This window comes from Cygnus olor, chromosome 5 (genome assembly GCF_009769625.2).
Source record: "Cygnus olor isolate bCygOlo1 chromosome 5, bCygOlo1.pri.v2, whole genome shotgun sequence".
NCBI lineage: Eukaryota > Metazoa > Chordata > Aves > Anseriformes > Anatidae > Cygnus > Cygnus olor.
The window spans coordinates 61,039,834-61,065,020 of record NC_049173.1 but is presented as its reverse complement, the minus strand read 5'-3'; the positions used below and the strand labels follow the sequence as shown (position 1 = coordinate 61,065,020).

The 25,187-nt window shown below is 36.2% G+C and overlaps 1 protein-coding gene across 1 annotated transcript in view; it reads left to right on the top strand.

The window, feature by feature from the left end:
- OTOG (otogelin) overlaps positions 1-25,187 on the top strand; it is a 109,204-nt gene that overhangs the window by 17,212 nt on the left and 66,805 nt on the right. Inside the window, exons 11-23 of the mRNA XM_040559560.1 lie at positions 736-845; positions 1,668-1,793; positions 2,774-2,882; positions 3,725-3,771; positions 4,697-4,842; positions 9,538-9,670; positions 10,647-10,824; positions 12,309-12,433; positions 13,858-14,070; positions 15,546-15,711; positions 16,168-16,242; positions 18,539-18,582; positions 19,990-20,143. Coding sequence (XP_040415494.1) covers positions 736-845; positions 1,668-1,793; positions 2,774-2,882; positions 3,725-3,771; positions 4,697-4,842; positions 9,538-9,670; positions 10,647-10,824; positions 12,309-12,433; positions 13,858-14,070; positions 15,546-15,711; positions 16,168-16,242; positions 18,539-18,582; positions 19,990-20,143 — 1,626 coding nt within the window. The remainder of the gene's footprint in view (positions 1-735; positions 846-1,667; positions 1,794-2,773; positions 2,883-3,724; positions 3,772-4,696; positions 4,843-9,537; positions 9,671-10,646; positions 10,825-12,308; positions 12,434-13,857; positions 14,071-15,545; positions 15,712-16,167; positions 16,243-18,538; positions 18,583-19,989; positions 20,144-25,187) is intronic.

The window sequence follows — 25,187 nt, the reverse complement described above, 5'->3', positions numbered from 1 at the left end:
GATTTTCTCACTTGTTTTAGTTTTACTGGCAGAGACTTCTGTGGAGTTGCTTGTTTTCCTTGGTGTAAGGATGGCCAAAACCAGGCTCAGCTATTTTCATAATAACTTTGTCAGTTTACATTCCTTTGAATATGACATCAGTTTTCATGCTGAACGTGTGACATCATTAGTGTTTCTAATCTTAATGAAAAGTAATAGTGAATAGATGAATTGGGCATCTCTAAACAGTATACAGTAACATAACAAAAAGAAGAAATGGATTACCTGCATGCACAGAAACTATTTGAATTTATGCTATCATTTCACAATCTGGAATAATGCTTGTCAAAGCAGTTTTGACTGTCTAACAGACGGGTCTGAAAAAAATTTCAATTTCCTGTACCATGATGTGGAAATCTTATGCTTTCTTCTTGCAAGTCTCCTGTTGGATGCTACTCCTCTTGTAAAAATCAAGATCTCTATGAAAATCTCTTTACATTGCTGCATCACTGGTTTTCATGTTTTTATTCAGGAAATTAGCATCAGATTTCAAATATATTGATCAGCTGTCTTCAAGTGTCGCAGAATGTCATATCCATTTAAGGCTTTTAAGCTATTCAAGCAACACAGTACATTAAAATATTATTAATGTAAATACAAACAATGTGATGTATGCAGTGCAGAAGCATTCATGAGGTTATGACTGCGTGTTTGAATGTAGGGAGAAAATAATATGTAATTTTTTATTTGTGTAAGGTCAGCAGTTGATAATGCAACTTGGTGTCGAGCATTAACTGAATATGCCAGAGCATGTGCCCAAGCAGGAAAGCCACTGCAGGGATGGCGAAAGCACTTTCAGCAGTGTGGTATGCAGACGCTTTCATATTTGGAAATACTGCGTAGTGGTTATATTTTGAAAAGACTGCTCTTCATAGTTTTACTTTGTCCTTCCTCCTATTAAGAACTAATACAGTTATCAGTAAAAGCATAACCGAGGACTCCAATGCTACGTAAGGGTTAGATTTTTTTTTAAGTGTGATCTGTGCTGAGCATATCAAACACATTTTAATAAGCTTGGAGATTTGAAGAACCTTCTAACTGAAACATCAGAGATTCTTTAAGATGATTAACCATCATGTTTTTTTCATGGAGCTACTCTCTCAAATATTAGCCAAGACTTCATAGATTTCTGACATATAAAATGTATTGTGGGTGTTCAAATATCTATTTGAGTTACAGTTGAAAAAGTCCTCATCTTAGAAGTCACAGAAGGTAATTTTGAAGGAGAGAACCTACTTTGTCCACCAGTCTGGAGACAGAAACAAAATTGATTTGTCATTCATGACAGGAATATTTTCTACGTGTTTCCAAAAATGTTGGTTAATGGATATTCTATGATTTCTTATGCTGGTCTCAGAATTTAAATGGTTTTGCTGTGAGAAAGTTTCCCCACACCTCCCATTAAGTAATTTAAGATTATTACTTCTTGATGCACTTGCACTGGACAGACTATGAATGTACATCTATCCTGTGTGTGTTATGAAAGCCATTGTTTCATCATTAGAGAAAAAGGATACTCAATTGAGTTACCAAAGAGTAAATATCTAAAATCAACATGTGCAATCTATTTATGACTGTGGGCAGCAGCCTGAGAGCTCTTCATTTCTCTATCTTTTTCTGTTTTGTAGTGATTACCTGTCTTGAACCCTTGACTTACAATGAATGCATCAGCTGTTGCCCTGTTTCATGTCACCAGCAATCACAGTGTGTTGGCAGTGAGCTTCCCTGCATTGATGGATGCTATTGTCCAGATGGTAACAGTTTTGATTCTCAAATATGAATTATTTGATTCCATTTAACTTTCTGATCATTTTCCCTCAGGTTTACATATCTACATGGCCTGGCTAGATTAAGGCATTAACAGGAACTCTTTATAAATACAGTGCAAACAGGGTGTGGATGAATGACCGTGTTTTCCTCAGTGACAAGAGCCTTTTCATCAATCTAACAAGTAGGAATAGGTTTCAGCACAGATCTGTATTCTAGCTGTAGAGCTCTGCAGTGCAGTGAAAAACTTGTTATGCTCTGTTGTTAGTTTTACAGAAGAGGGAGCCAGCCTCTTGATTCCCACAGTTGCTGTTTTTTTTTTTTTTTTTTCCCTGAAGAATGTCTGCAAGGTCAGGTGCATATGAACATTTTTGTCTCATTTTCCTTTTGTTACTGGCTTCCCTTGGGTACGTAATCCTATCTGTTCATTCTAGAGAAAATGATACGCCATGGATCTTCAAGTCCTGCCTCTTATATATACACTCACAACTTAAAAGTATGGTCATCATTGTCATACATTTCATCTTGTATGGGATAGTAATCTCTTTTAGCTTCTGGTTCTTAAATCATGGAATCATTGAAAAATAAAACAAAGAAAACAAAAAAACTACTACAGTATAATAAGGACAAACAATGCCTTAAAACATACAGACAAAGAATTGTAAAGGTGTCAAAAAAGAAGCGAAGGGTACCCAAATAAAACAGCAGTTTTTTTTCCCCACTATATTAAACACTAATGATTCATGCTATTATTCACTCACTGTATCTCAAGCAATTTAGGAACTTGGTCATGTAATATTTATGTAATAAAATCGACGTGTATTTTTTCTACTAAAATTACTTCCAAATACCCTACGCTTTTATTATTGTTTGTGTCCATTTGTGGTGTTCTTTGGTATGCTTGTTAGTTCTCTGTCAGCTCTTTGTAAATATTTTTAATTTTTTCTTGATATTTTATTTCTTGTAGGTTTAATTTATGAAAATGAATTGTGTGTCAAGCCTATGGACTGTCCTTGTGACTACCATGGAAGCTTTTTTGACATAGGCTCTGTGGTTTATGAGGAATGTAATAACTGGTTAGTAATTTTTCTTTTAATGCTGTGGACTTAATCCTTTCATATTCACAAGACAGAGAAGTTATTTAAGGCCTATTTCACTTAAAATTGAATGAAGTTAACAAGTCGTTACAGTTTCTACATACAAAAACTATTGTTCTACAGACATGTTACTAAGAGAAATTTAAAGAAACTATAGAGCTGTTAATGGGAAAGAAGATAAAATCATGCATATTACAGAATGCTGAAATGTTTAGTACTCTTTTCATCTTGAACTCTTCCCCAGACTGAAAGGAATACGGAATTCAAAACCTTAACAGGAGAATTTATTTGACTTCTGTTTCTGTCCTCTTGTTGTTTCACTTGGACATGAGAGCCTAATATCTTTGTCATGAAGTTGCTGTTCTGGGAATTTTTAAGTTAATTTTATACTTCAGTCAGAAAGGTTTGTAGGAAGAGATAATGTCTCTTATTGAATCAACTCAATTGGAGAAAATGGATGCATTTGCAGACATGCAACGCCTTCTTCAACAGTTTTTTTTTTAAGTAATAAGATTCAAATGGCATGCATTTATTCTTCCTAGTATTAAGAATCCTTAAGATTTTACAATTGTTATCAAGGAGCTAAAAAGAGAAGTGTTGGATGCGTGGGTGAGAGTTCATTCGATATATCTTCATGACAAGATCTTGCCACAGCTGCTAGACGTTCTAGTGAATGTGATAGCTCTGCTGTGCCATTTTGTCAGACTCTAGACATCTAGTGCTCGCTTCATGGAGTAGGAGTCCAGGAAAAACTACTGAGGAACAGCCATATATGTTTCAAACTAAAATCTAAATAAGAAACCTTTTTGTTTTTATTTCAGCACTTGCATTGGAGGAAAATGGATTTGTACAAATCTTACATGTCCAGGTATGTAGAAAAAGTCTCAGATACTTTTTAAATATCTATGAATCTTTATTGGGGTAAAATATTGCTGTTAATATTAACATTTTAAACTATATTTTCACTGTATAATTTACATTTTTGTTTGCATCTCTATATAAACACATTTACCCACAAAGTAGAGTAAGTATTAAAGTGAACTGAATAGCAGGCATGTCTGCCTTTTTGATTTAGCTCAGTAATTTGTCTCCCTTGGGTTGCTGTAACGTCTCTGATAGATGGCACTATCTGATTGTTCCTGGCATTCATCTAAAGTTTCCTCTTCAGTCTTCACTTGACAGACTTACTGATATGTTTCATGCAAGAGTTTTTAAGTGCAAGATTGCTTTTTGTTGTTTGGTTTTTCCTCACAGTATTGCTGGCTAGCAATGTCATATCTAGGTATTACACAAATGTCAGTTAATTATTTTCTCAATTTGCCTGTGGAATGGGGGGGGGTTTAATTCCCACTTCACCAACAGGAAACTAAACTACAGAAATTAGTCTAAAGGATTTTGCAAGTTAGAGGAACCCATGGCTTCATTGTTCTTATAGCTGTGGATAGATTTAAGCACTGGTCTCAGAGTTGTTACTAAACTGAGAGAGTGCTTGATATTTCTGCGAATCCATTTTTCGAGCCACACATCACACCCAGAAAGTAAGGAGCACATGTATTATTGCCTTATAGACGGGGGAGAATTGCTTTGATATCTTGGCCTGGTGTCACATAAGAACTCGACAAAAGCAAAGATGGGGTACAGTTCCTAACCATTTTCCTAGTACGTAGTTATAGTGCAAGCACATTTTTAAAAATTATAGTATGTATCAGTGTATGAACTCTACAGCAATATCTCTTGAGAATGCATAATATCTTTTCAACATATTTAAATCCATTATTTGTTATATTTTCCAGCTGAATGTTCAGTTTCAGGAGACATTCATTTCATGACCTTTGATGGGCGCAAATACACTTTCCAAGCTACCTGCCAATATATTCTAGCAAAAAGCCGTACGTCTGGAGAGTTTACCATATCCTTGCAAAATACTCCTTGTGGACAGGTAAGGCTTAGAACCTTCTTGTTATGTTTGTATCCTGAAGGCATGTCTGATAAGCAGAGGCTGATGATACTTGAGTTGTCTAGCCTGGAGAAAAGAAGGCTCAGAGGCAACCACGTTATATATCATAGCCTGAAGGAAACACAAATAGAAGAGCTGTGAAACAAAGAATAAACATCGGCAGCTTATGTTCTGTCAGCTTAGAATTCTCCAAACTTTGCAAAGTCCTTGAAGCATGTGAAGGTTGTATATTAAGTTTGTGTCCTCTACTTACATGGGTAAAAACCAGCAAAACAGGATCCTTAAAATAAAAACAAAGCAACAACACTCTAAGCAATTTATTTTTCAAATGAAAGATGAGGCAACTGACTTCTTTCAGATGCCCAGTCCTACCTTTAGCCTGACATTTAAGTCTGTCAATGGACAGCAGAGGTCTGAAGCAAATGTCTGCTATGACAACGTGCAAGATATGTGTTGTAGGCCTCATTCACTTTTCTGTTAGAAACTACTTATACCTATCCAAAATAGACAGAAATTTTCCTTTTGGCTTAGTTGTGGTGATGCTTCTGTTGAGGAAAGTGACAATCAGATTAGTTGGCTTTATGCAGCACTCCTGACACAAAGCGTCTCGGAATAGCTCTTGCATGCATGTTCTTTGTCCTGACTGAGGGACTTTGACAAAGTGTTCAGGTGGCTTGCAGGTGGGAAAAAAATAAACTTCTTTTGGCTTTTGTTACATGTTGGGCTTCATATTTTCCCTATCCTTTAACGAAGTTATCCTGGTCAACCTGTAGTAAGCACAGACTTTTACAGAGCTTTGATTGAAGCATTGTGAATGTTACAGCCAGGTGGGTGATCAGAGGCTTATGTGGTTTGTTCCAGGGTTAAATACTGCTAATTCAGTTATCAATGTGAGAGTGTTAAGAGGGTAGTAAGTTTTGTGTGTACTGTAATGCAGGAGTGTGGGGCTTCAGTGCAGCAGTTCGAGTGTCTATCTATCAGATATCTGGAACCACTTGGCAGAGGAGCTGCTTCACAGTTCCCTAGGCACCATCCCATGTGTTTTTCCCATTTATAAAAATGAATGAATTGAAATGGGAAGCTAAAAGACTTGTAATGTAGAACCTCATATTTCTTGATGGTTTGAGATTTGTATGCTTTTAAAATTCTTTTAAGTTATCAGTCCCATCTCATTCAAGAAGATTAAAAACCCAGAAAGAAAATAGCTGAGGAGATTTTTAGCTCTTTGAATCACAAAGAACCCAGTCATCTAGTACCTTAGAGCTGATGACATAAACAGTCATCAGGCAACAAGTGATTTGAAAACGATGTGAAATTTTGTTTAAGCACTTTTTGGAAGGAGAATTGGTCAAGTGATCAGCACAGCTTAACTTTATCTGAGTTTCAGGTGACAACCTCACTGGCTTTGTAGTCTGTATGATGAGAAAGTCTTCTGAAGATATTTTTTTTGTTGTTGTTGTGCCTTTTTTTTTTTTTTCAAGTCTAGTGAGAGAAATGTCCGTTCCTGTGGAAACACCTGCTGAAAGTTGGCAGGGGCACTGCTGTGAAAGGAGCAGTTCATTGGAACACAGAATAATTGTCAGGTGGAATATCTCCTTCAGTTTCAGTGTGAAGGAATAATAAAGCTTTTGTCGATAGCGTGCAGCAATGTATATCCTATGGAGAGTTGTTCTCTTGGCCCTGGTTTGTGGGTAGGAGCTGGTATGTTTTATTTTCGGCCTAAAAGGTAGGCAAAATTATGAATTTATAGTTACTGCAGCTAAATGATATGCACAGAAATTAAATAAGCTGCAACAAGATAAGATGCCAGAGCATGGCTTCACAGTGCAGATGTTGTCTTTGCCATTAGTCTAGGAGAGTTGGCTGAGCTGATGAAATAGCTTTGTACTCTTAGAATTCAATATTTTTAAGTTTCATTCTATAATTACAACTGTTGATGAAAGACCATTATTGCATTAGTATTTAGAGACATGGAATTTTTGAATGATTTTTATTCTTCGCTATCCACTGTGTGTAATTTTGTGCCCGTGGTACTTGAAGGACTGACAGATGATCTCTGTTCTCATTCAGCATCTCTGAGCCACCTAGTATTGTTCAGAGACCCTGGCAGCTGTAGTGATTGTTTTCAAGTGGGACAAGATTTGCCCTATGTCATGCAAGTCTCAGTGCAAGTCAGTGGGAGTGTAAATCTTTGAAATGAAAACCTTTATCTCAGTTTGTGCTGTTAATGGTGCTAATCACAATATAGTTTTGTTGCTATCTTGACTGTCCAAAGGCAGGGATTTTTTAAGGAAGTCTTGCTCAGTGCCTTTTTCAGTACTGAAGATGCTTGGCATCTTACTATTTCATCAACAGTTGCATCTTCATGGCAGGCAGTGAGACTGAGAAGCACAACCTCCTGCAGCTCTGCTGGATGTTTCTGGAATGCAGCTCAGGACTGGAAACTAACCAATGAACAATTTCCAGCAGAAAGACCTAGGTCACTCTTTGAGTGGTTTCACATGTGTCTGCATGTGTTTTGATACATAAGACATTATGAGACATTAAAGATAGATTATCAAGATTAGAGTAAAATGAGCTAATAGCATGCCAAAAGTGATGGGGCCTTGTTTTGTCACTGTTCTTGAATACCTTTTGAATGGGTACAAGACCTTGTGATGGCAGCTGGAACAGACAAAACAGCAGCTGAGTGCTGTCCCCTTTGCTTTGTGGGAACAGGCAGACTTTGTCTACCCCAAAACGACTAAGCCAATGTAAATAAGATGATGCCTCTGAATCCAGAACAAAGAGGTAAGAATATAACAGGACTAGCAGAAATTTAGTTTGTTCCTGGAGCAAAGAGAAAGTAAGGGTGGACAATGATTCTGATGTCTTTCAGGATGTAGCAAGGTAAATTACAGCATGCTGAGGTGACATCAAGACATCTCTGTCTACTTCTGTGCCTGATCCTCTGTGACAGAACATTTTTCTCATGAAATTGTTGAGTGATTAAATTCATTCTAATAAAAAACTTCTGATGGTCTTCTGTGATTAATAAGCATTCTTTTCCCAGAGGTACTAAAAGCCCAAGTACAGATAATTATTCTGAAAGGTGGAAGTCCTGACCTAGAAACTCTGATAGGAATGGACTGGTGCTAATCATCTCTCTGGCTAGTTGCCATGTTATTTAGTACAGGTGTATTTGTTGTTGTGATACATTGGAAACATTCAGTACTCAATAGGCCTCAGACCTGTGCTGCTTCCCACCTGTGTGGCGTCTACTTGAAGATCACTCCTGTAACATGAAACGTGCAGGAATACTAAGTAGCTTGAGATTTCATTTAGGTACCAGCCAGTTTCAGGACTTGCTTTAGGATTTTTCGTAGGCTGTCTCATAGGCAATTCTGACTGTTTATTTGGATGTTTCTCTCTGCTAAAGTTTAGAAATTTTTGGCTGTATTAGACTTTCATGTCTTGCTTTCATCCTGGGAATTATCCACCTCCAAAAATAATTTCAGTGGTTTTAGGCCAAAGTACACTTATTCTTGAAGTTAAAACAAATAGCTGAAGGTTTATAAATAAATAAAAAAATCTGTCTGTATGCCATCATAGGTATTAAAGTTCCTTAGAAATGTGAAAATAATGCACTAAAATTGTGAATGGAAAGAAATCTATTTTCACACAGAACACGTACCGTAGTTGACTTGAGTTTTGATGAAAACGCTTAACCTGAATTTGATTCTTGATCTTTAAGCTCTTGTGAAACTTTCCTGTGTAGGCCATTTAGCTTCTTTCTGTTTTGAGACCTTAGGATGTAAGTCCCAATACTTTGCTTTTAGGATTTCAGTTGACTAGCTGGTTTTGGTAATGCTGACAACTGAGTGCCAATGAAGAAGATGAGCGTAGGTAAGGTATATGAGGTTGATCTAGGATTCTTTTTTCTGAATGTTTCATGCTGACTGAAATACAGTATTCCTTCTCATGGTTTTCCTAAATGATGTTTTTGACTGACTTAGAGAATTGATATGGTGGTAGGAATAAGCAATGGTAATAAAAATAAGCAAGTCAGGCCAGTTGGATACTGTGATATGATGCTGCCTTTCTTTAACTCAGTATTCATCCAGGGAACTTATGAGCGTACTCCACAACTCTTCCCTAGAAATAATTAACTTAAATGCTGTTTTTAAATAATGATTTATAAGATGCTTCTGTCTTCCATTACTGTTTGCCTTTAAAAAACAAGTACACCTTAAATGTGCTTTAAAAGAATCTGTGCATGTTTTAAATTAAGGAGAAGTACAAATTCACACTTCTGTGCACTGCCATGTGGATAATGCAGCCTTGTTTGTGAGTAGGACCTCACCCTCAGTGGGTCTTGTTTCAGTGGGTCTCATTCGCCTGCAATTCGCAGGTGTATTTGTACTAAGCTATGGAAGAGTTGTTTAAATCTCTCTCCTAATCCCACTTGAGCTGTGTTAGCATAACATAGTAGAGTTGTATTTAAATATACTTTTGAAATACAGAAATTTGTTTGTTTGTTTATCTTAGCTGCAAAGCTGTATGTTTTACAAGTGCACTCTGCTAAGAACCAACATAAAGCTTATAAGTTTTAATTTCTCCCTAGTAACTTTACATGCACTCTTATTAACATGCATCCTACTTAAAATCAAATATATTTTTAATTACCTTATTTTGTAGAACCAGGATGGATCATGTATCCAATCAATCAGCATTATTCTTAAACAGGACCCCAAGAGGCAAGTTACTCTGACTCATTCAGGAGATGTTTTGGTATATGACCAGTACAAAATTAACCTGCCTTATGCAGATGGTAAGGAATAATATATGAGCATATAATGCCTATCAAGCACTGAAGTAGTATTTTAATGCCATGTGTATATGTTGTGATGTCATCGGTATTGCTAACATACTAAAGCTAAGTGATATATTGTTAATATTAACATTGTTAATCTTTGACCAAATGTTTCACAAATTACCTGCTGATGTACTTGGTGCTTTGATGTTAATTGTTGTGCATATACTGAGCTAGTGTCTCTTATGTTAAGATTGAATATTTTGTGTTTCTAACGAGCCCAAATGCCATCCTTCACATTTATAAGACTGGTTAATTCTTTTCTGAGGGGAAATTTTCTGATTCCTGACTAATTTCTCTTCCCTTTTTTGTAAACAACTTGAGTGAATATAAGTGGAAGGAGCCCTCTCTTACCCTTTGCATGTAATCTGCAGATGTTCAGAAAAGAACTTTTTTATTTTTTTCTTCATTGAGTTTTTAAATTTCTCCCTCTGGAAGATTATATCAAGTGTTCTACATATGAATATGGGACTGTGTTCTGTGAGGATCAATGTTAGCTTTAGTGAGTGTGATATATGCAAATCTCTAGTTTATTTGATGTCCTTTGAGACTTGGCTCCTTGAGAATTCCCCAAAAGGGATTTAATCCAGGAAGAAAATTGCTGCTGCTAGGAGTAGGTTGTCTAAAAGTGAATGAGAATATTATCTGCAGTGTTTGCATGTTTAAATTGATTTACTTTTAGTTAACCTTTGGAGTATCTTGGCTTTGTCAAAGAGTTTTACTATCATTAGTTTCTCGTTTTCTCTTTTAAAGTCTGAATCCCATATAACCTTTTGGGATAAATGAACAATTTGGGGAGAATGGGGCCAGGGTAGGACAAAATGTGCCGTATATAAGAATGACATTAAAAAAAAAAGTGATGTGACAAGAAAGAAAATGCAAACTATAGACAGGTTTCCTTTGCCCTTCAACAATCTCTGTTCTTATTCACTAGATTTATTTGAAATACGGAAACTCTCCTCTATATTTCTTCAAGTAAAGACAAACATTGGATTACAGATACTGTATGACAGAGAAGGACTGAGGCTTTATCTTCAAGCTGATGGACGGTGGAAGGATGATACTGTTGGCCTTTGTGGAACCTTCAATGGAAATATGGAAGATGACTTTTTGTATGAATAATTCCAAGATTTTTATTTGCAAATACATGAATATTTGCAGTTAGAGTGGTAGATCAAATATATGCTGAAGCTGAATAGGGGGATAACAAAAATACCTTATTTTGAAGTTTGGTGTTAGTGGGTTAGATAGTAGGTTATGGTTCGCTAAAAGAAAATGTGTACCTTCAAACAATTTCAAAACATGTTTTGTTTAGAGTATTTGAATATAAAAATACAGTGAAATATATACCGTTACTGAGGACTAGTTTATCTGATTGTTTTTGTCCAAAAGATGGACTGGTTTATATAAGGAACTTTATCCCCCCTCCCTGAAAGCCTCTGTCTGTCCAGCTCCAGTTCTCTGCTACAAGCTATAATCTGCTCTCTCCAACAGAGCCTCCATTGTTCGGTGCCTGCAGGCCATCAACAGGAATTGGCTGTTGCCTGAGCTTCACTTGTAATGCATTGAAAGGTGGTCAGAGCTGCCTGAGCATCACAATCAATCTTAGAGTTTATGCCCAGCTTCCTAGCAGCACATGTCCTGCAGATACTAAATAAATTGGCCTCCAGAGGATGAAGCAGCCTAATGGAAGGGGGAGAAGGAGAATGTGAATTTAGAGCATGACAGAATACTTTGTTAACAACGGGGGAAAAAAAAAAGCAGGAGAAGCAGGAGAGATAGTGTCTCAAAGTTGGAATTTGTCAGAACTGATAGAAAAATGGCAAAAATTTCCATAGTAGTTCCACATATTAAAATATATATATATATATATGTATATATATTAACAATTTCTTAAAGTTAAAAAGACTTTCCACAGACAGTGGTGTCTTGTGCAACACATCCACCAATAGTATTACTGGTTTTATGTCTAATAGCATCTTTTATCTAGTGTGTGATACACCATATTTAAGTGCAGAGTTTTGATCATTCTCTGTACAGAATATTACCGTCCTTTAGTTATTTCGATCAAAGTCTCTGTGTTCAGTTTCTGCTGCACCTCTGCTTACCCGGGCCTAATGGTATCTAATTGCTTTTGTAGTTATATCTCTGGACCCTTGGATTTCTACCCCCTCCTCTTTCTTGCAGGGAGTAGAGAACCTGGGAAGTCAGCTACCAGGAACAGACAGGAATTTGTAGGTACAGGAGAGATCAGAATAGATCAGGTATCACTTAGGAGGCAGAATTATGAATAAGAGAGTGCAGACTTTGAGGACAACAGTGTTTTATTTCGCTCTCTTGTGAAAATGGAACTAGGTCTGTTTTGATCCATCCTTTCATACAGAATATCTAATGGTTCTGAAGCATATCTTCTCTTTCTTTTCTGGGCCTTTGCCTGGAAAGAGAGCGAGGAGCCCTGAAACATTAGCTGACGGTGCTTTGGGGAAAAGTGCAGTGGAAGGGGAGCTTCAATCAGCTCTGGTGAGGAAGGTAGTAGAAATGAGACTATTCTGTAAATTCACTGTATCTTTTGTGACTGACTTCTGTTTTGTAAAAGATCTCCAGTTGGAGTAACTGAAAGCACTCCACAGCTGTTTGGAAACGCATGGAAAACTTCATCAGCATGCATGCTTGTGCACGATAGCTCACAAATGGATCCATGTGATATTCATCTACAGGCAGGTGGGCAGTGATGGTCAAATATTGTTAATATTGTTGACAAATGCATTTCTACTTATTACATCTGTGCTGGGTTTCCTTTTTCGATCAGGAAAAGTAACCACCAGTCCTCCCTGCTGAAAAATGGAGTAATATTTATTTATCTCAATCCCCTAACAAATTATGTAGTGCATTGCTTAAGAATGTTCTGCTACTTGCATAAGCACTTGAAATACCCTGTTTATTTCTAGTTTGCAGTTGCAGTGTGCAAAGCTAGACATTAAAGGTTGGTAGTATGTCTAATATTGGTGATGCTGCTAGTTGGGATGGAGACTCAAAAGTATTACAGTACTTATTTTTAAAATACTGAGAAAATGAAACACTCCAGTTGTGTTTTATGGAGGAGAAAAAGTAATAGAACAATATGTTCTGCCAGCCTTTACATTCGGCTGAAAGGGTTTGACTGGGGAAGCATGATATAGTGGCTGATGCAATGAAAACCATATCTAGCCATTAAAAACATTATTTAATAATGATGAACTTGGTAGATCATCAGTTATATTCCTCTCAGAATTACTACCACTTGTCATCTTGGACTGTACACGCTTCTAGACAAGATACAGGAGTAAAATGGTCATTACAATTTTGCCTGCAACTTCAGTTGTGATAGGAAATCATCGTATTTCCTGCTAGGAAATCGTCCAATCTTCTGAGTATTTATACAATGTGCAGTGCTAAGAATCAAAAATTCTTAATGGTTTGGACACGAGCATAGAAAAAACAGTGGTCAGTATAGGAAGTCAGAAGTTCTGGAAAGGAAATTTTGAGGTCTTAGTTTATTCATTTCCCTTTTATTGTAGAAGGTGTCAATTTTTCTTTTTCTGGGTACGTTAATGTATCATTCTGATTATCCTGACCACTATTGCACAAGCATGAAATGCATTCAGAATTGAAATACTAAGATGAGTGTTGTTTGGAGTTGGTGTAACAAGTTAAAGTGGTTGCAGCCTTAGCCAATGTGAAACAATGGGTAACAACAGATTATTCTTTAAAATGTTGACATACTTGAAGTAGTTACTGGGAATTACTGAAACGAGAAATATCTTCTGTGTGTTTATGAAATACAGTGGTTAGTATCTGGCATCTTGTGCCTAACCCTCATCACTGAGTCAGTTTAAAGATAGGAGTCTGTACCTAGGCACTGTCTGCATATTGTAAGTTTTCCAAATGGCTTAAAATCATTCCAAGAACAAACTCAAAGCTATGAGCAGCTAACTTTTTCTGTCCTGTTGTATAGTTGTATTGATATGAAAGGTAGCGATGTATATATGGCAATAGTAGATAACTATTAACATAACTAATAACAATTGCATTGCATAGAAAACACTTTCTCTTCCAAGTCTTTTTAAACTCCCCCACTGAAAGTGTTTAATCTGTTATTTGTGTAGCTTCTTATGCAGCGGAGGCTTGTAGCATCCTTACGAAAGAACTTTTTGCTCCATGCTACCCCTATTTGAGTCCCATTCCCTATTTTGAGCAGTGCAGAAGAGACACGTGCAAATGTGGACAGAATTGTTTTTGCTCTGCTCTGGCCCATTATGCTCATCATTGCCAAAGATTTGGAGTTATAATAGATTTCAGAGGAGGTGTCCCAGACTGTGGTGAGTTGCCTTTCACTTGTACTCTTAATAATTATTTTTTGGAGTCTTTGAATTAATATCAACTTTGAAATGAGAGAAGTGGATTAATTCTAATGTTATCTTCTGATTGTCATTCTATCACAGTAAGATAAGATAATTCTATCACAGTAGGATAAGGCTCTTTTTCTTGCAAAGAAACATGTCTTTAAATGTCTTCTCCTACCCACATTTCCATTAGTCACTAGCTGCGTAAATACATTTGTTCTTTTTTTTTTTTTTTGTAGATGTTAGGTTTATCTAATTCTTTAAATGAACCCTTGACAGAGATGAAAGGCTATGTTGGTGTATATAGCAATTCTCTCTGTATTGTTTTCAATTTCCACTCTTTCTGACCATCTCCAAGAGGTTATTTTCTCATTGTCTGTGAAACTAAGGTGAGTATAAAGTGCTGAAAATACACGTAGAGAACTGCTGATTTTTAATTGAAGATGAATGGAGGACAACAGATACTATGGAGATAGCCAAAGCTGACTTCTGTTATCTGCTTTGTAATGAATAACCAGTAGAGGAGTAGAATATATTATTTTTCAGTTTATATGAACTTTTTAAGTGATGCAAAAGATGTTGATAGGAGATGTAGTGCTGTTATGCATTTTTAAAAATTATAAAATTAGGGAACCTGTAAAGCAGCCCTTAACTGAACCCCCTGATGTGTTGGTAGGCTTGGCTCCAAAAGCAAGGCTGAAAATCTTTTCTAAAGAATGTTCAGCAATTTGACATCTGATAATTTTCATCGCATTGTGTAATTATCCATGTCATAATGCATGATAAAGAGGAAGTTGGGAAGTTCATCCGAGCTGGCTGATCTGTTTATATATCTGGGAAAAAAAAAGAAAAAAGAAAAAAAAAGAAAAACAGCTTGCTTGAGTTCATTGTGGCATGAATGGTTGTGTTCACTGTTACTAAATGAATCTGTTTCAAAACATTTAATTTTCTTTTGCTTTAAAAAAAAAGTAGATATTTATAAGAACATATGTAAAAAGTCAAGCTTGTGGGGTTTAAAATGTTTTCTTATTAATATTTCAAGCTCTTGAATTTATTTTAAGTAGGGCTTTATAGGATAGATAAGAAAACATATGATGGTACTGTGCAACAGCTGCAAACATTTTATTTATTGCTTGTAATGTTCCCTTTAAGATGTTGTGAGTTTTCCAAAGCCTGTGCATGAGAACTACGCATTTTCAGAGTCAGAGACAAAAACCTTGAATTGTCCAGTTTCCCCAGTATAAATCTGGATTAACTGCACAGACTTCATTGTACTTGTTATTACTGTGGATTTACATCTGTTTAGTTTACACAGCATGGTGCCAAGATAGCAATTTCAGTGGAATTTAATGTAGTTGCGAATGAAAGAGTAGAGATGTTTATCAGAAAACAGTTGGGAGGTATTTGAGTCTCTTGCACAGTAATTTGAGAGCGTTGTTTCATTTGGACAGCTCTTTCATGTGAAAATACAAAGGAGTACAGTACTTGTGTATCTACCTGTGGCAGAACCTGCCAAGCACTGTCTGTGCCAGAAACATGCAGCAGTGATTGTATTGAAGGCTGTGCTTGTCCCTCTGGAATGTACTTGAATTCCAAGACTGAAAGATGTGTAGAGAGGTAGGTGAAGTTGCAATTCTGATAGTCATAGTCGCTATTTCACACCACTGCGTTTACAATTCAGAGTGAAAAGTTAATAAACGTGTAACCTGTAGATGCTGCGCATTTGCAAAATTGTCAGGATCTTAGAATTACATAGAACCTTTATGTTGATCAAAAATTGTTCTATTGTAATACTGAAACTCATCCAATGCCACCAAACCTAATTGTTACATACTACCTCTGTATGTGAGAAATACAAAGATGTCCATTGATAACGGAGGTTCTGCTTTGTTATTAATTGATATGCCATGAGATATATGGCAGTATATATTGGCAGTTATCTAGGTCAATTTATTGCAGCTAAAAAAAAAAAATAATTTGAATAGCAATTATTAAGTCAAGGGGAATTTTCTACTTTCAATTTATGAGGTAATCACAACAGTTTTTTGGTTGTTTTTTTTTCTTCTACTCCAGAAATGAATGTCCTTGTTATTTTCAAGGAATTGACTATCCCCCTGGAGATAATGTTATCACATCTTTGGGCAAATGGTAAGAAAGCTGTTTTGGACAGAACTTCTTGAGGACTTATGTTTTCAGGTTGCTGTGCTTACAGTCCGATATACTGAAGTGCAGAGTAGAAAGAAAAGCTACTGCTATTATGTGCATCCATGCTAACATGAAGAGACACAGAAAACTCCAGCACTTTCTGAGATTTAATTATGCTAATTAATTATGCTGTGGTGAATATTTGTCTGAGTGCACCCTGATCATGCGATTGTCCACAAATGGATTTTTTTAAGAAATGACTGCAAGCAAAAATTATCTTTGCATTGATTTCAGTGGAGTTATATTGGTATTTTGCAGGTTATGTTTCACATGTTTATTAAAATACATCTACTGATACATACAGCTACTGGGCTTTAAGATAGAACAAGAAATCTCTATCTATTCAGTCATGACTTTTACTTGCAATGTTTTTAACCAGGTTGTATATAGGTTCGTTGAGAAGAAAGCTTTCAAACACAGTGATTTTGTTAGAAACAATTATGATCTTCATTTTTCTTCTCAAGTGCCTCTGCTCTGGAACTTCCACTTTAAAAATGTCATTTCCTCTTCTGTTTGTCTATGGAGTAGCCTTTCTGTTTGACTGTTTTCAATCAGTTGTTTTAAAAACATCTTGACTGCGATGCTGACATGCTAGCATTTGTGTTGCCTCCCTGTTGGTCCCTTTGGTACTGCTTTGTCTTTTGGCTGAGTTACATCCAAGCCCTTGAGCTAGAACACTTTACCTGCAATTCTTTGTAGCGTGCACACAACCCTGAATGTAACAACAGAGTGTCTGTAGTACATGCAGAATCTAATTCAGGATTTGTTAGCTGACTAGCAGCAGGTGTACTGGAGGCATCTTCACTATTGGGGGGAAAAAAAAAAAAAAAAAAAAAAAAAGGAAGAATAGTGTTGAAGTTGGTTGGCTCAGGTCCTCTTCTAGTGAAGCATAGGACCTGAACTGAGGCCACTACTACTGTGTTTTTCCCTAGTAGTTGCTATCAGATTTGCTACTGTTTTGTATAACTAAAAACTAGTGTGGCTGTAATCAGACAGGAGTGGGCCATATTATGTTATTTAATGCTTCCTTGCATACAATATCTTATTAGAAGGCTTGAGTTTTATGTAGTTCACTTGTTCTCTTTGCTGTAGCATCTCGTGTAGGGAAAACTTGTTGTCTGTTCTCATCTGTGCAATATTTTGCAATGTAAAAGATATGTTATTACAAGCTTCATAATACACTAACTTACTTTTTCTATTTGTAATTTTCATTAGCATAGAATTGTTGGGGTTGTTTTGGTTTCTGATTATGAACAGATGGTTCTGGTTATTTCTGGTAAGAAAATCACAGTAACTTGCTCCTCTAGATTCCTATCATATTACAGAATCAAGATCAGTTTGGGACGTGTATAAAAATTAACAAGTGCAATTCAGTTTCCTCTTGGGAGCCAAGAATTCTAAAACAATTGAAGCAAATTTCTTCAAATGACTTCATTACAAATGAGATAAAAATTAATGATACTGTAAGATGTTTCCACATGGGTAGTTTGTTAATGATTCGTGATAGGAGTGGCTGAGAAAAGCCAATAGTATCAAAATGCTCTTACTGTGTTTTGCTTTGAGAAAAGTCAGCCCAGTTCAGTACAAAAAATTTGTTGCAGTCTCAATAGCTTGTGAATGTATTATATTCAGCACTGGGGTTTTACCTGTGGGTATGTACAACTGTTGTTATTGTCAACATTTTCACCTAAGCTAATAGCTTGCTTTCCAGCAGAGTTCTAAGCTGCTGGTGAAGAAAAAATATTGAATGGTTACAACAGTATCATGAATGTTCACGTAAGAGTGTATGCCCAGAACAGGGTACCTTGCTGTAACTATATAAATATGTTTTTTTTCTATTAATTGCTGCATTTTCTTTCTAGATTATGACAATCCCATTATGAACAGGGCTTGGTTTGCTATTACTGCACCAATCTGTTTGGGAGCAGTATAGTGATTAATTTCTGTAGGTATTTTTGTGTCAATCCTAGTATTTTAACTGCTCATAATAACACTTATACTACGCGACTGTTGCTATTTTTAGGCCTTGTCCTGCATCTTATGTTGCACAGAAAGCAAAAGATTGAAACATAATTAATTACCCTTATGCAATATGTACTTTCTTCTTGGTTCTAAGTTTCAGTGAAAACATGTAGTCTTTTTTAATTGATTTGTACTGCACGCTTCATTATTATACAGAAGACAACAATACTTCACATCTTTCTGGCTCTCATTACATCTTCATGTATTTTTATTGCAGCCATTGCAGGGATGGAGTAATGAATTGTGATAACAACATAATTGGTGAGTGAAGAAGTAGAGGGAGAAATTACTTTAGGTGTACTGAACATATATCTGCTAATCTCTGTGAAACTCTTTATGTGTACGTGGTGGTTTTACTCGGGTGGGCAGCCAAGCTCCACCACAACTGCTCTCTCACTCCCCCCCTCCTCAAAGAGGAAGGGGGAGAAAATACAACACAAAGAGCTCGAGGTTTGAGATGAGAATGATTTAATTCAAGGGAAAGGGAATGGGGAGAAAAAGAAACAAAAGAAACAATAAGGCCACGCGGAAGCACAGAGAGGAAGAAAAAAAAAAAGTTATTCTCTACTTCCCATCAACAAGCGATGTTCAGCCACGTCCTGGGAAGCAGGGCCTCAAAACGCGTAGCGGTTGTTCAGGAGGACAGCCTACTCCCCCACGAGAGCCCCCCATTTTATTGCTGAGTGTTACATCAGGTGTTATGGAATATCCCTTTGGTTGGTTTAGGTCAGCTGCCCTGGCGATGTCCCCTCCCCATCACTTGCCCACCCCCAGCCTGCTGGCTCTTGGGGGCTTGGAGGGAGTCCTGATGCTGTGCCAGCACTATGCAGCAATAGACACAACACTGGAGTGATACCAGTGCTGTTCCAGCAACGAGTGCAGAGCACAGCACTGTGTGGGCTGTTGCAGGGAAAGGTGACTTCATCCTAGACAGACCCAACACAGTGTAGTAGAAGATTGTGCAATATATACAAATGAGTAATTAGCAGGATGGGATCCCTGATTTAGAAGTTATATGTTTAACTTGAAAGCAAGGCTGGTATCAAGCAGCAGCATAACTGTCCGAAATCCTGTTAAATGTGAGCAATTTTCTTTCTTTTTTTTTTTTTTTTTTGTAATGTATATGAAATTAAATATGGTTTTAGGAACTGAACACTGGCAGTAATTTTTCACAGAAAATTTTCTTTACCTCTACAAACCCCGAACAAATATATAAAAAAGTCATACATAAGAAAAAGAATGTAACAAATACTTTCTCTATTACAGCATATTTTGTATGTTGTTACATACTATTGTCTAGACTATGGTGATGGTGGTCCTTATGCTTCAATGAGAAAGGCTTTTATTTGTTTTCAGTTCCAGAATTGCCAAGTCTTTGGCCATTAGCTGAAATTTCTTCCCCCACGCAATTGTGGTAGTCGTGCTGATTGGCAATTATCCAGAACCCCTCTCCTTAAGAAATCTTAATAATAAAACCACAACAAATCAAAACTCCTTTAATGCTCCACAACTGCTTTGGATATTCCTGTTGCACATAATGCTAAGCACAACGCAAAAGCAATCATGCAATAAAGTTATCTGTTTAAATAATTTATCTCATACCTGTATTGGATACAAAATTTCAGATGTGAAGACTAATGTGTTTGTCTTTTTTTTGTTTTCCTGCAGCACGCAGCTGCCCAGTTGGACAGATTTATATTAACTGTAGTAACCCACAAGTTGATGCTGAACTCAGCAGAGAGAGAACTTGTGAGAATCAACTGCTAAACCTCACTTTCTCAGCACACCTTCCGTGCGTTTCAGGTTGTGTATGCCCACCAGGGTGAGTATTTTGTGTTGTATGTTAGTGTACAAACATAGATGACTAACTTCAGTAGTGGTTGAGTAGTTAATGCTGCTGAAGATGTGCCACATTACTACTTGGAGAATTTGAGGTGTCAAGGAGTGAGCATTCTGCTCGTGAAGGCTTACCAGAAAAGGTACAGGCTATTGAATGTGTAAGAAATGATAATCTAAAAGACGGGGAGTCAAAGATCTAATACCTCACAATAATAAAAACAACACAGCAGGAATATAGAAAGGGTTTTGAAACTATTTGATTCAAGCCTTGTACTACAGCAGATTCATATGAATTACATAATATTTTGTAGATGTTTCTCTAACTTGGTTTTTGAATATTTCACTAAAGGAGATATATTTCTTCATCCCTAGACATTGTTTGCAGTGTAGTCTCCCTTGGAGGGGTATTTAATCAGTCTCAGGAATTTATGCTGAAAATGTGTAAATGAGCTGGTTTTTTTGTTTGTTTTTTGGAATCAAACACTATTGTTGAGAGATTTTTAAAGATAAAAGTAATAATTATGTATTTGTCCTGTTTTGGATGGTATTTAGTCCTATAAGAACATAGTTTCAAGTTTTTGACTATTGTCACTCTAAAATTAACATTGATAACTTGAGAGCATCCCAAAAACAAAGAATAAAAGCCAGATTCTCAGTCAAACTGAATTGAAACAGCTCAGGTGAAGTCTGTGGGCCTACACTCATTTACATGTAAATTTTTCTGCGCTCTGCTAAAAAATTGCTATGCACGCTGTTGTATTTCATTTTAACGTTCAAAACCATGAAATTTCAAACTGTTCACATGAAGTGGAACCTGTAATTCAGTCCAACTCAAAGTATGGTACCATAGTGAAAAGGTGCAGTGCTAAGATTTTGAAATTAAGTTGAGGCAGACATTTACAGTATTTACAGTTTACTGTGACTTCTGCCAATGTAAGTCTGAGTAGGTGTATGAGTGTAGGACCTTATCCTCATCACTTAGGGCAGAACTAGGAAATGGTACCACAAGCTTAGGATTTGGACTGGAAATACCAGTTGGTACTGATGAATTAGAAACGACCAAGTATCTGTTTCTACTTATCTTTCTAGGCAACTGGTTCTTACTGGTTAAATATAAAACTGAGCTGACATTGTCAACTTTACAAGAGAAAAATAGCCATGGAATTTCTTTGATCTTAACATTAGTTCATGAGCTGAAATCATTAGTTTCATTCCTTTGTTCATGCTTTTGTTCCTTTTCTGAGATCTTGTATCAGTTTAGCCTCATTCATTTATCTGTAAGCTAACATGACTTAAGCAGTAGTTGGGTCAGTTTAGCATGTTTTATTCTTTATTTGATTTAGGTAAACTAATGAAAAACATTGTGCAGAAAAGTGGATATATCACAGTTAAGAAACATTTAAAGGAAGCTACACTTTTTTTCAGAAGTGTAGTGAGGTGATTATTGTATCATGGTACCCTGAAAAATACTTAACACATACATCCACAGAAGGAGAAAGGTCCTGTTTTTGCTGAACTTGGTGTTAAGATTTCAACAGGGCAGTGTTTTTATCTTTAGTCTATCAAGTGTCTGGAGTCTGAAATATTCTTTCAAATATTTCAGAATACTTCCAACAGTACTCATTTGTTGTGCTTAGAGTATGTTCTAGTGGAACTTGTATGAAATAGAAATTAAATACGAAATAAACATATCATAGTGTAAAGTAGCAGTTATCTTTGTGAGTGTCATTCACATGACCCCATTTTAATCAATAGTGGATAAATCAGACACAAGTAATTATGCTGTAAATACTTCAATTTATGGAAGATAATTCCTGAGTTACTGTTCTTATGATGTAAAAATTATGATCATGTAGTTTTCTTCTGTTTTAGAAGCAATTGAGATAGAACATTAAATCTCCTGAAAGACACATTCTAGTATTACTATACTCTGCTTTGCTAACATTTTTAGAGCTACAGTGCATTTTAAAATAAGCATTTAATTTGTGGTTTTCTCATTATTTCTCACCTCTCGGTTTAAATAATACATATATGTATTTTTCTGCATTCCAGAAAACTAAGTAATGTTCTGTTCACAACACAGTTTGTGTAAGTTCAACCTTGGTGTTGCATTTTCTGTTTCTGGGTTGCTATGATTCAAATGACTTATCCTTCTTCTGATATGAAGACAAGAGTCTTTAATTGGTCTGCAAAGAGGAAAAAACAGTAGTGTCATTGCATAAGGGCATGCGTATCAAAAAGCATAGCTTGAACGTATGCTGTTTTGTGCCTGTCCTTTTCTATTAGTTTTCCACGTCCTTGAGTCAGACCAATAATGAACTCTGAAACCACCAGCTTTTCATTCATTATTTCTATAATCTGTTTATAATCTGCTCTTAGTGTTGCTGATAACAGTCATTTTTATTGTGAATGAAAAAAAACTTAACTGTTTTCTCCTTTCCCTCCTTGACATTATTTTACCTGGGACTGCATCAAGAGTTGGATTTGGCTGTTTTATACCTTATAAAGTCTACAGTTTCAAATACTGTACTATATGCACTGTATATAGCTCTTCAAACTGATAGTTAAAGGCTAACTGGAATTTTTGGTGGTACTGTTCTAAAGACCATAAAAAGGTAAATGTTTTATGTGGTTACATGTCCTGAGATTTATTAACAATATCACAGCATCAAAGAGGCTGCAGTCATGTTGCATATGTAATTATTTTCTTTCTGAAACACACTTGCCTCGCATCTAAAACTCTACAAGGAAATTTGATCTGCTTTTTTTTTCTTTTTCCTCTCTCCCTACTCAGTTTTCTGTACAAAGCAGGGGTATTACCTTTCAGGTACACCTCCCACATAGCATGTGGTGAATGCAACTTTGGGGAAGCTGAATTTATTTTTTACAATACTATTTTGACTTCTTTTTGGACATATACTTTTGTTTCATGGTCTCATCTTGTGCTTAAAATAAAGCAAATTGTAAATATCAGGATTCTGAAGTGTGCAGTTCTCTTGCCATCTTCACTGCTTATGCTTTGTAGACCTTTTTCCATCTTTTGTTAATGTAAATAAAACTTACTGTTCAAAAGCAGTAACAGATGACTGATCAGTTGCATGTAAAAGGGAGGGATCCACCCTATGCTGTTTATGTGTACATGCAGTCTTTCTCTCTGTATATTTGCTCTGAATAGATTATAAATCTGGTGTTCTTCCATGTTAATACATGATTATCTGTGTCTGTTTCACTGCTTGTTTCAATAGTGGTCTGTGAAACCCTGGCAAAAAGCAAGGGTCTAGCAAGCAAGACCCAAGTGCAGCAAAAAATAATTTTTCTTCTACCCTCTCTTCATTCTCCCTACCAAGCAGCTGTTCCTAGAAGATGGATGGGAACAGAAATTTAAGAAAGGTGATGAAACCCTACTTCAGCGACATTTTTGAGCAGGTTCTAAGCTACTTGTGTGACCCAGCAGTAGTAAAGGATACATATCATTCTTGGGTCTGCCGGAGCCAACCAATCTCAATACTGTAATGCTGAGAATCCCTGGCACAGATTTACAGATGTTCCCTGTGAATTGTCCCAGGAGCCACAAAGAAATGACAAAGAACTGAAAACCTAAGACAGGTTTTGTTGCATGTTAAGGATTACCTTATAACACTTCTGAAACATTTTTTAATTGGTCAGAGATTGAATGTGACAATATTACAGGTTTATCTGTCTCATGATTCATGATAACAAACATGCAGGCTATACTAGATGTAATGAAAGAAAGACAATTCATGGAAGAAGAGATTCTATATCTTGTAAAAAGCCATTTTACACACCTCTTAGAGGGCACTTCTGAACAACTATAGGAGTCTATTTTATTATTATTATTTGTTGTATAAAAAAATATTAGAAATTACAGAACTTGTAACATGGAGTAATATGAATGGCTTTACCTCGTCACAGAGTGGATTTGTCAAGATATTTTAAACATTAAACAATATTGGTTCAGTCTAGTTAGGCTGCACACCTTGAATTTAACCAGTGACATCTGATACCTATGGTATTCTATTTTTTATCTTTTTTTTTTTTTTTTCCTGAGGGATTTATTTTATGTACACCATGTTGTAATAGCACTTTGGGGTTAAAACTGATTACGCATCTTTAAAAAAAGAAGAAAAAATTACAAGAGTTGGTATTCACAGATTTTTCTGTAAAGGGAATTTTCTTACTTCCTGTGAGTTTTTATTTTTTTAGTATATAACTGGGCTTCTTAAATTCATCCTTTTAAATCTCCATCCCAGAAGAAGAAAACTGAACATTAGAACTACACGTGCTGTATGTTTTTGTTATCCATTCATTATCAAGCATCTCATTATTGAAAAGCCACCAGAAGAAAAAGACTTCTTTTTGAAGACAGATATTTTTATTTGGACTGATTCAACTAAGTTGTTTAATAATATACATTACTGTTTATTTCTGAGGGTTACCTATCTGTATTCCCATGAACTGAAATATTTAATAATGTTTTCCATAAATATTCATTGAATCAATTTTACTATGGAGATGAGGAGACCCTCCACTACACATTCCGAGGGTTTTGTCAATGGCTAGCAATACACACAGCACCAAATGCAGAGTAATTATTTTTACTACTTCTGTTCCTACTCCATGGTTTTAGTTACCTATTAGATCTTCCACATCTTTCCCTTTCATGGGTCTTTCATGGTTTTGTCCCCTCTATAATCTGTGTTAATCAAACCAACTGCCATGCAATTCGTCTGAACAGAGGAGTCTCTACTAACTTTTCAGTATTTTTAAACTTCTTTGAAATCTTGGTCAGGATTAATTTCACTTTCTTTTAACTATAATCTATAACCATACTTCACCACTGAAGTCACAGAAGGTGAAGGCGAGGACTGGGAGAATGGAGAACTGCCCCCTGTGGGAGAAGATCAGGTTTAAGACCATCTGTGCAATCTGAAGGTGCAGAAGTCCATGGGACCTCATGAGACCCCTGAGGGTCCTCAAGCAACTGGAGGATGAAGTTGCTAAGCAAC